This window comes from Macaca fascicularis, chromosome 7, assembly GCF_037993035.2.
Source record: "Macaca fascicularis isolate 582-1 chromosome 7, T2T-MFA8v1.1".
Classification (NCBI taxonomy): domain Eukaryota; kingdom Metazoa; phylum Chordata; class Mammalia; order Primates; family Cercopithecidae; genus Macaca; species Macaca fascicularis.
The window spans coordinates 138,155,526-138,167,673 of record NC_088381.1 but is presented as its reverse complement, the minus strand read 5'-3'; the positions used below and the strand labels follow the sequence as shown (position 1 = coordinate 138,167,673).

Here is a 12,148-nt window from a genome sequence, read left to right as displayed (position 1 = left end):
AGACAGGATTTCTCCATGTTTGCCAGGCTGGTCATAAACTCCTAACCTCAGGTGATCCACCCACCTGGGCCTCCCAAAGTGCTGGAATTACAGGCTCAAGACACTGCGCCCGGCCCTCAGTGGCTTCTTTATAGGTGCTTTTTACTTGAACAGATTTTCCAGACTTTAGCGTTGCAGTTTGTGTCGGTGTTTCTCACATGGTACATAGTTCCAAGGAAACATCTTCTCTTTGTGTGCATATGTTTTTCTCCTGATAAGATACTATGGACAGAGGAATGCAGTACTCTTACCAGATGGGCTTATGCCATGTGACAACTGATAAGCCAGGAAAGGGTTTAGCTTTACACAAGGCAAAAACCTGAGTGGAGGAAGCCATGGTGCTTGGATCAAAATAAGAAAAACAAAAAGTCCGGGATAAACAAAAAGTTTTTTTTACTATCATTTTTCATTGCCCTTTGAACAAAGTCTAGTTACAAAAGGATTCAATAGAAAATGTCTCCTCACCCTAAAAGCCTCCACTGCTTGAACTTTTATTTCCTTCTACCCTGAAGCAGTTGATTGGATTTTATTTATTTATTTATTTATTTTGACAGAGTCTCTCTCTGTGGCCCAGGCTGGAGTGCAGTGGTGCGATCTTGGCTCACTGCAAGCTCCGCCTGCTGGGTTCACGCCATCCTCCTGCCTCAGCCTCCTGAGTAGCTGGGACTACAGGAGTGCATGGCCATGCCCTGCTAATTTTTGCATTTTTAGTAAAGACGGGGTTTCACCATGTTGGCCAGGATGGTCTTGATCTCCTGACCTCGTGATCCGCCCGCCTCGATCTCCCAAAGTGTTGGGATTACAGGCTTGAGCCACCGTGCCGGGCCAATTGGTTGGATTTAGAGTTGTCCTCCCCTCCCTTTGTGGTTTAGACAGCTTGGACCTTAGATACCTGAGGGATAGCCAAGGCACCTGTTGCCTAGAAACGTAGCAGTTTCCACCTCTCCCCAGGCCTAATTCCATTTCTTGGGCTCATCCGTTCTCTGACTCACCACAGGGTACAGGAGGCCTAACCAATTTTCAGTACAAAGGAGAGATTAAGTGAACCACTAAGTGTTTAGTCCAAGCGGGCCTGGATTAAGTTTGCCAATCCTACCACATGGGGGCGTTAGGAAGCAAGAGAGGGGGAGTCACATATGCCTTTCTTTTTTTATTTATTTTATTTTTTTTATTTTCACTTTATGTTTTTGAAAGTTTTTTTTAAATTATTATTATTATTATACTTTAAGTTCTAGGGTACATGTGCATAACGTGCAGGTTTGTTACATATGTATACTTGTGCTATGTTGGTGTGCTGCACCCATCAACTCGTCATTTACATCGGGTATAACTCCCAATGCAATCCCTCCCCCCTCCCCCCTCCCCATGATAGGCCCAGGTGTGTGATGTTCCCCTTCCTGAGTCCAAGTGATCTGCCTTTCTAATACGCAATGGCTGCCAACAGTAGCCCAGACGGTATTCCAGAAGTTGACAAAACATAGACGCTCCTCCTTGGGATTGAAATGCATGGGGGAACGGGGTGGGAGAGCGAGAAGGGAGAGTGAAAGAAGAGAATAGAGATTTTCTTTCTACTTCAAAATACATCTTTCCAGTCACTTTGGTAAGCATAAGGGATAATGTAATGTTTAGTAATTTTCTTTTTACTTGAATCTATTTTCTATGTCCTGAAATGTTTGATAACACAGAATTTTTAAATTACTGGATAAATTTCTGGTCAAAGGGTATACTATTATATATTTAATTAAAACACTGTTTTAGAGAGTTGCTTATCTATGATGCGAACACTTGGTAGTTTATTTTCAATCTTTGTCAATTTGATTCTTTATATTTCTAAAATGGTAGTGATTTTGAATAATTTACTGACATATTTATTGCCTGTTTTTATTTCTTTTTTTGAATTTCCATGAGTATCCTTGATGAAGAAACACTTACTTTTTCTGAGTCATTTTGCTCCAGTTTGGATATATAGCATCCCATCACCCTGTCTTAACCCCCAGGATGAGAAAGCATTCGCAAAAGAGGAATTTGTCTCATTGTATTTCTGAAAAGACACTTCCTTTTCTTATGGCGCGTTTTGTTCAAGCTCTCTTTTCTTCTCCCACCTCATAATCCCCCTGGCTCTCTTCTCTTTCTGCCTCACAGGGCTGCCCTTTTGAAGAGTTTGTGGAAACATCTAGGTCAGACCCATTCAGAGTTCTCCAACAGGAAATTGAGCCCAGCACTCTGCTCTGAAAGGTGACCACCTGACAAAGCATCCTCTTCTGTCCTTTCCAGGTCCCCTGGTTTGTGATGCAGAGTCCTTCATTGAGTTTCCAGTGCAACCCTTTCTGATGAATTCACCTCAGAGTCACTTTTACTACCAGGGGATCCATCATATTAAAATGGCACTTAGGAGCTACGTGAGGCAGTGAGGAGGAGGGGAATGGAAAGACTGAGCAGCAAGAAGAGAGGAGGGTGAGGTGGGAACCCTGATGGCTGAGGGGAAAAAGTTAACTGAACTGCCTTGGAAATAAGCTCCACGTATTTTTGGATCAAGCCTCAGTGTTCTATCTAGTGTGTTTGACAGATAGGGTGGATTATGTTTTAACTTTTCTTCCTCTACATGGCATAGTTATTTTTGGGAATAATCATGAAATGAAACAAATAATTAACGGCCAGGAAAATTTAAATAGTGAACATTTTCTTTTACTGACCCTTGTATGGTCATGTCAGTAAAAATAAATAAATGAAAAAAAAGATGCCATTTCAAAAAAGGAAGAGAGTGAATTTTTTTTCATTGACCTTTTCATATACAATCATACCACTGGAAAAAGTTTTTAAAAATAAAAAGTAAAATGAATAGAGTAGTATCAAAAGAATAGGGTAGTGAAAAGGTAATAAATTAATACTAGTTAAATATATTAATATATATTTTTAAAAGACATAGGAAAACTTACTTCATATTGGCCTATCATATAAGTAAATCACGACATTACAGTTTCTGTTTTCTTGAGTTTTAACTTCCACAGATTTGTCCATGACTTCAACAAAATTGATCTTCACATACTTACGCTCGAAGGATAGTACACCCAGATTTATCCATTAATTTTTTATTTATTTTAACTTCAAAAGTTTTGCTAACATGAAAATTGAAGATAATAAAATAGTTAAGAAAAGCTTTACACAAAAGATAAGCAGAGATTCATAAGAATCTAATTTCACAATAAAAATAAAAAATTTCCATGTCTTTATTTTTTCGATATCAACTCTACCAGTTTTGAAATATGTCTATAATCTAAAATTCTAAACACAAATAAAAATATTATCTTATCACAAAGAATAACAGAATTGAAGTAACTCAAGTTTTGTTTCTTTGTCTTTACAATCATTGTACTATAATTGTTTTTTTATTTTTTATTTTTATTTATTTTTTTAAATTTTATTTTATTATTATTATACTTTAAGTTCTGAGATACATGTGCAGAACGTGCAGGTTTGTTACATAAGTATATATGTGCCATGGTGGTTTGCTGCACCCATCAACCCATCATCTACGTTACGTATTTCTCCTTATGCTATCCCTCCCTCCCCTAGCCCCCAAACCCCTGACAGGTCCTGGTGTGTGACGTTGCCCTTCCTGTGTCCATGTGTTCTCATTGTTCAACTCCCACTTCGAGTGAGAACATGCGGTGTTTGTTTTTCTGTTCTTGTGTGTTAGTTTGCTAAGAATGATGGTTTCCAGCTTCCTCCAAGTCCCTGCAAAGGACATGAACTCATCCTTTTTTTATGGCTGCATAGTATTCCATGGTGTATATGTGTCACATTTTCTTTATTCCATCTATTATTGATGGGTGTTTGGGTTGGTTCCAAGTCTTTGCTATTGGGAACAGTCCTGCAATAAACATATGTGTGCATGTGTCTTTATAGTAGCATGATTTATAATCCTTTGGGTATATACCCAGTAGTTGGATTGCTGGGTCAAATGGTATTTCTGCTTCTAGATCCTTGAGGAGTCACCACAGTATCTTCCACAATGGTTGAACTAATTTACACTGCCACCAAGAGTGTAAAAGTGTTCCTATTTTTCTACATCCTCCCCAGCATCTAAAACTCACATGTAAAACGAAAATAGCAAGGATATAAATTTTGTCACACAAAAATGTGTTGCATGTTATAGTTATAAAGAGAGTTATAGGATGTTAATGTTTTCTGGATTATTTAGGAAAGATTTGATAATGGAAGTGAAATTTGATCTTGCCCTAGAAAGTTACTGTAATTCAGTTCAATGGGAAAAGTGATTAGACAGTCTAGACCAATACAATGGCACCAGCAAAATTACAAACCTGTGCTGTCAGGGGACATAGACTGGATGTGAGGAGACCACCCAATTCCAATCATATTGAATTTGGAAATGAGTATAGAAATGGTTGGATCAGAGCAAGATATTCTTGAGAGCCTATTATTATTTCTCTCAGAAGTTAAAGATCCTTGTTGCTAAGCAGCTAAATCTAAAATTTAGTCACCTGAGAGACAAAAGGGGGAGGGCTTACATTTCCCTTTGTTCTGTGGTCACAGCTGCAAACCTTTGTTCATTAATAAAGGGTGGTACAAACCATCTAGACAGAAAGGGCCATGGAAACTACTCTTTCTTCTGATGGTAAGTCATTCATCAAGTTTGGTTTCAGTTTGGTTGGGACTGAGAGGATTGCTGGGTACAGGACTTTTAGTTTTAAAACCAGGACAGTCCTGGGAAAATCAGAATGAGCTGGTTACCCCAATTGCCAGTAAGGAATAGGTAAAGTAGTAGAAGATGAAGATACAGTTGAGTGTGGGGAAAATTGATAGAAACAGTCCTTATGTATGTGGGAGAGATGACCTGGAACCATGAGGGGCTACTACCTGAATATGGGGGAGGATCACATTTCCACTGAGACTGGAGAGGGAGTGAGGTAGAGAAGAGGTAGATATAGGTGGATTCAGATGATGAAAGGCCCAGAAACCATTTTGCTTTGAATTTGGCATATATATATATATATATATATATATATATATATATACACACACACACACACACACACACACACACACACACACACACATATGCTCAAAAAGGGCAATATGGCATAGGAGGTATATATATATATATATACACACACACACACACACACACCATATTTCTGAGAAAGAAATCCATTTTATATTGTGACATTGTGGCCTTACACACACTTACACCCAAATATTTGGCACTGTGTGTTCAAGAGTTGCTAAGGATCTTCTAGGGATGCCTTCTGATATTTCTGTTCTATTCCCTTAAGGAAAACAACTGCAGGCTATAACCAGCTGAATTACTTCCATGACTCTAATGGGACAGATATTAGTGACAGACAGATAGGAAAACAGTGCATTAGGGCATTGGAATAAGAGGGAAGATGGGTAGAGAGGGGTCTTGATGAATTTGAAATAGCTGTGGGGAAAGGAAGAGTTTATCACACATGAATAAGTGGACTGTTGGCTCACTCGACAGTCCACTGATGTTAGAGGACATAGATTTAGAGTGGGACCACCTCACAGTATCCCTGGTAGAATGATGGTACTTCAGGAGCTTTGGTCTCTGTAAGTCCTAGGAATGAAGACAATGAATCTGGCTTACAGATATTTTTGAAGTTATTCTCCTGTTATTGCCTGCTCTCATGCTGAGCTCCAAGAAAAGAATAATATGACACGGGTTTGTGTAGCTTATCAGTCCTTTCCACAACATTATATCTTTGGTTAGTTCTTCCCATTTTCAATCCTCCCATCCACAACAACTGTCACTCCATAATAAGTAGAAAACATATCAAGAGAAATACCGAGAGCAAATCCGACAGTTAGATTTTCATCCCAATTCAGAGACATTTGTTCTTGGAAGTTTTGTCTATGAACTTTGCTTTTCTCTTCCATGCTACTTGCACCTCATGGAATAAGGTGCCTAACTTGCAACAGTGAAAACCGCCCGGATGAATCCAACCTCTTTAGGCAAGTTGATGGCAAGGATAATGTTCAGACTGAAACAAGTTTTCCCCATCTTCCAGCATCCACATAGCCAATCTAGGACAAGAAAAGAAAAAAGCCTTAAATACTTTATATTAGAAAGGAAAGGTACTTGGTTAACTAACTCTACTGTGATTGAGAGACAATGAGAATGGATTTTCAGCTGCTGGCACTATACATAAATGATGAAACTCAGAACATTGAGGAAACTCAGAACACGATACATAAACAAGGAATGCAATGCCCAGGAGAATAAAGAAAAGAGCAATATGGCATAGGAGGTTTTGACATATCTGTTGAATTTTATATGTCTATTCCTTAGGCTGGGGGTCCAGGAGAAGCCATTTCAGTTCTGATTTCTATGTTCTCTTTCTAAAGCTTTCACAAACACATTGGTTTGTGATTTTTTTTTTTTTTCAGAGTAGCATTGGTAGCTTTGATGTAGGAGTGGAAAAAGTATGTGAAGGATTAATGCAGTTCCTGCCCATCGCCCATCCCACCCCCTACATTTTGTATTATAATTAGGATTTTAGAGAGTTAAAGATTTTGGCATACAGTGCTTGAAGGGATGAAACTGGTAGCAGAGCTCGAGTGGATTGGAAGACAAGAACATTGAGTGAGATGGGAGACAATGAAAGAAAAAAGTGAGTTCTCTTTGGGTTTGAGAAATAGGTATAGCAGGAGTAAGGAAGACCTGGGAGAACTAAAATTGTTGGTAAATTGCTTAGGGTATATGAAATTTTTTGTGTGTTGACAAGGTATACATTATGACTGAGTAGGTAGGCTGAGTTACACTGAGTGAGTAGGCTGAATTACACTGAAGACGAATTGAAGAGGTTAAAAAAAAAAACAACTTTAAAAAACCCTGTCTTGTTTTCAGATGGGTTGTCTATATACTTGCTGATAGTACTTTAAGATGAGGGTAGGATTTTTGGTGGAGAGTAATTTTATTAGTCAGGGGCCAAAGCCTTTGAATTTTGTCCAAGAGTGATAAGAGAAATCTAAAAAATAGTGTAGTCAGATATTGCAGGATAAATGATTTGGCGTTGATGTTGTGGGCTGTGGAGAACAGGAACTCTGGACCTTGTGGTACATGTGACTTCTGAGGATGGGGTTTCTCAAGAGGAAGCCTTTAGGCAAGCAGTAAATTCTATTAAAGCTCAGGTTTAAAAAGGTAAGTAGATGTAGGGAGCTTTCTGTGAAGAGGTTCAGGATGGAGTTGGTTCATTCTCTCTCTCGCTCTTTCTCTCTCTCTCTGCCTGTCTCTCTCCCTCTCTCTCTCCCTCCTTTTGTCTTTAAAGGAAGACTCTGGAAAGCACAAGGGAAGTTATAAGAAGAGAATATAAGGAAACTTGAATCAGGGCAAAGAAAGCATTGATTAGAAATGGATTCAAAATCCAGGAGATGATTGGTGTTGGGTCAGGCATGTTCATTTGTATATCTTCTATGTAAGTCTTCTTAGATTAGCTTGATTTAAATGCTTTTCCTTTTTGTTCTTATAAGAAATGGCACCTACCTTCATCAATACATTGATCACAGTCAGAGATGAAATTAAGTTTTTGGGCCTAATGCACCTACAAGATGAGGGCCCACTTTGCGAAAAACAATACCAAGTCACAATTGCAGAAAATAAGTATGAAAATGAGGATCTATTTAGCATAAGAAAGAAGCCACAACAAATTATAAATATTAAAAGGTTGAAAACGCCATAAACATCACAAAATTTAATCCCCGCATATTTATACTAATCAACTTCCTGACTCACTTCCGTGATACCTTTTCCCTACAGTTTTCAAATTGCTTCTTATTTAATTGCCTCCCTTAAGAGAATTATTTTGTTAAAATTTCTATGGCAAGAACTGAAAGGCATTTGCCTTTCCCTAGTATGTTTAATAGAAATTTAGTTTGTATTATTAATAGTTTAGAAAAGAAAATTCAGCTTCACAGCTTGTTATTGGTAATGAAATAAATAATAAAATTTACTATCGTCAAATTTTAGAAAGCCTTTATTAAATCTTTTTTTGTATGAGTTATAGTATTTCAGGGTTTTTCAGTTTTAATATTTCTGATTTTTCTTGCATAGTGACTAATTTTGATCTCTTGTAATTTGAGGAGTTTCATAAAGTCCATTACTGAGCCCCTTTCAGGGTCTTTATGGAGATCAGTACAACGAAGATTCCTGAATCATAGACTATGTTATCTTCAGATTAATCTGGTCTTGATCATATTACAATTACCTGTTTATTTGTTTGTTTCTACACGTGCTCAGTGCTTATTAGCCTCACTTTTGACAGTTTTGAGACTATGATGAAATATATGGACACTCTCGTCAGCAAAAAAAAGGCACAAAATATATAAAATATCGAATACAATATTAAAGGCCTCCTAAAGCTTATTCTTGCTCCTGCACTAAATTGATGATTTATTTAATGCTCTGTATTTTTGTTTTCTTTCTCTAATATCTAGCACATGTCCTGCACTTTGTATGCTTCAAACACATAAAGACTTGTTTAATAGAAAAAGAAATGGATGAGTGTTGCCAGCCAGATTGTATGACAGGTGCAGAAATTCTCCACTTTCAAAAACTGTTGGTAAATATATTTGAGCAAACATTGGGACTCTTCCCTGGCAATCCTAAAATGCCAGACTCTCCAACGGTTTTGCCCTAATAAGACAAGAGTTCCTTTTCCCAAGACCTTTAAACTGCACAGATTCTCATTTTCTCTTCTGAAAGCTTTTGCTTTTGTCTTTGGGACTCTCCTGTCAGTAACTGGGGAGAAAAACATTATGTTCTCCATACCCTTAAAGGATGTCAGTGTTTCATGAATTTTTTTCTTTTCCTAAAATTATAATACAATATGAATACATTTTAGTAGCATTAATTTATAAGGCAAAACACTTCACCACCCTTCCTCTCTTTTTTCATTTTTCATTGTACACACAACTATACAACACATTATAGAGGATACTAAAATAAATGAAAATCATAAACCATGCAGTCAAGAATCTTGCAGTCTAATAAAATTATGAGTAAAGATGAACACAATGAGGAATAGTAAATAACTTTGAGATAAAGAAACTAAAGTGTATCATAAAACTGATGCAACTTGACACAGAATTACAATTGTTTTTGATGTCTCCAGTTTTGAAACTCAAAGGAGACACTATCAATAGTTATGGCAAGGGCAACAGGCATAAACTAATATTATCTTGGACAAATTGAGATATAGGGTCACCCTATTCTTAAGTTTCTTTACTTTTGCTTTTACTTTTTATTATGGACATTTTCATACTGCCTGTAAAGATTGAGATAATTATTTAAGTACCCATCTTCCAACTTCCGCTATTATAACCACGTGGCCAATGTTGTCTTCTCTATATCCCCAAACTCCCTACCTCATTTACTAAAAGCAAATCCAAAGCATTTTCTTGATACATCAACCAGTTTTTCACCACTCCATTCTTTTTCTCTCCTGATTTCCTTACTTATCACCTTTCCAACCCATCTTTTTATTTTTACTTCCAGCACTGCAGTTCTGATCTAACTCTGCCAGGACACAGATCCATAGGGTCAGCCCTGCATCCTGAGCAGCTTAGAGGGAGGAGCCAGACCAGAAGTGCCTCACACCTTGTCCTCTTCTGCTCTGGACAGATGGCTCCATGACGACAACTTCATAATGGCAGTGGATGGGACACTAGTGTACATCAGGGTCGCTCTTCTGCTGCTCTGGCTTGGGGTGTTTTTGTCCATTTCTGGCTACTGTCAGGCTAGGCCCTCCCAGCATTTCACTTCCCCAGAAGTGGTGATCCCCTTGAAGGTGATCAGCAGGGGCAGAAGTGCAAAGGCTCCTGGATGGCTCTCCTATAGTCTGCAGCTTGGGGGAAAGAGACACGTTGTTCACATGAAGGTCAAGAAGCTCTTGGTTTCTAGACACCTCCCAGTGTTCACCTACACAGATGAGCATGCCCTCCTGGAGGATCAGCCCTTCATCCCAGATGACTGTTACTATCATGGTTACGTGGAGGGGGTCCCTGAGTCTCTGGCTGTGTTCAGTGCCTGTTTTGGGGGCTTTCGAGGGGTATTACAAATAAATGGCCTCACTCATGAAATTGAACCCATCAGGCACTCTGCCACATTTGAACACCTGGTTTATAAGATAAACAGTAATGAGACACAATTCTCAGCTATGAGATGTGGCTTAACAGAGAAGGAAGTAGCACGCCAACAGTTGGGATTTGAAGAGGCTGAAAACTCAGCTCTGGAACCAAAATCTGCTGGTGACTGGTGGACCCATGCATGGTTTCTGGAGCTAGTTGTTGTGGTGAACCATGATTTCTTCATTTACTCTCAAAGCAACATCTCAAAGGTACAAGAGGATGTATTTCTTGTTGTCAGCATGGTGGATTCCATGTATCAGCAGTTATGTACTTATATAATGTTGATTGGAATTGAAATTTGGAATCAAGGAAATATTTTCCCAATGACAAGCATAGAACAGGTCCTGAACGATTTCTCTCAATGGAAACTAATCAGTCTTTCCCAATTACAGCATGATGCTGCACATATGTTCATAAAAAAATTCACTTATAAGTATACTTGGTCTAGTCTACATTGCAGGGATATGTCATCCACGTATTGATTGTGTAGTTGATAATTTTCAAGGAGATACCTGGTCTCTTTTTGCCAACACTGTGGCCCATGAGTTACGTCATTCTTTGGGTATGCAGCATGATGAAGAATTCTGTTTTTGTGGGGAAAGAGGTTGTATCATGTGTACTTTTAGAGTGCCAGCAGAGAAATTCACCAATTGCAGTTATGGTGATTTTATGAAGACCACCTTAAACCAGGGATCATGTCTGCATAATCCTTCAAGATTGAGGGAAATTTTTATGCTAAAGCGCTGTGGGAATGGTGTGGTTGAAAGAGAAGAGCAGTGTGACTGTGGATCTGTACAGCAGTGTGAACAAGATGCCTGTTGTCTGTTGAACTGCACTCTGCCTGGGGCTGCCTGTGCTTTCGGGCTTTGTTGCAAAGACTGCAAGTTCATGCCATCAGGGGAACTCTGTAGACAAGAGGTCAATGAATGTGACCTTCCAGAAAGGTGCAATGGAATATCCTATCAGTGTCCAGCAGATAGATATGTGCAGGACCGTATCCCCTGTAGTGATAGTGCCTACTGCTATCAAAAGAGATGTAATAACCACAACCAGCATTGCAGGGAGGTTTTTGGTAAAGATGCAAAAAGTGCATCTCAGAATTGCTATAAAGAAATCAACTCTCAGGGAAACCGTTTTGGTCACTGTGGTATAAATGGCGCAACATACCTAAAATGTCATATCTCTGATGTCTTTTGTGGGAGAGTTCAATGTGAGAATGTGAGAGACATTCCTCTTCTCCAAGATCATTTTACTTTGCAGCACACTCGTATCAATGGCGTCACCTGCTGGGGTATTGACTATCATTTAAGGATGAACATACCTGACATTGGTGACATGAAGATGGTACTGTGTGTGGCCCAGGAAAGATCTGCATCCACAAGAAGTGTGTCAGTCTGTCTGTCTTGTCACACGTCTGCCTTCCTGAGACCTGCAATATGAAGGGGATCTGCAATAACCAACATCACTGCCACTGTGGCTATGGGTGGTCCCCTCCCTACTGCCTGCACAGAGGCTATGGGGGTAGTGTTGACAGTGGCCCAGCATCTGCAAAGAAAAGAGGATTTTTGCCACTGATTGTGATTCTTCTTTGTCTGTTTTGATTTTCCTGTTTACTGTTGGGCTTCTTATGTATCTACGACAAAAGAAACTAAGTCCCAAAGAAACTAAGGCTCATTCATCAGGTTAAGAAAATGTCTCTAATTTAATATTCCATGCATTATTACATTTTAGTCTCTTGGCAGTAGAAATGGTAGTACATCCCTGAAACTGAGCACATTTTTTACCATTTCCAGAAAGCTGCAAAGATCTTCCCTTACGTCAGAACCACAAGCATTGTCATTAATTGCAGGTTATTCTTAACTTGTTTCTATTGTTCATTGTTTTAAGCAGCAAATAAAGCTACATCCTTCCCTCCCTTTAGTTCTTTTTGTGTTTCTCGTGC

General features: G+C 38.8%; 1 protein-coding gene across 1 annotated transcript; it reads left to right on the top strand.

Moving 5' to 3' along the window:
* The first annotated feature begins 9,725 nt into the window (after positions 1-9,725).
* Positions 9,726-11,893, top strand: LOC102146718 (disintegrin and metalloproteinase domain-containing protein 21-like). The gene is given in 4 exon segments (XM_015453942.3): positions 9,726-10,622; positions 10,624-11,539; positions 11,542-11,787; positions 11,790-11,893. Coding segments are annotated over 4 exon segments (2,163 nt in total).
* The last annotated feature ends 255 nt before the right edge of the window (positions 11,894-12,148 follow it).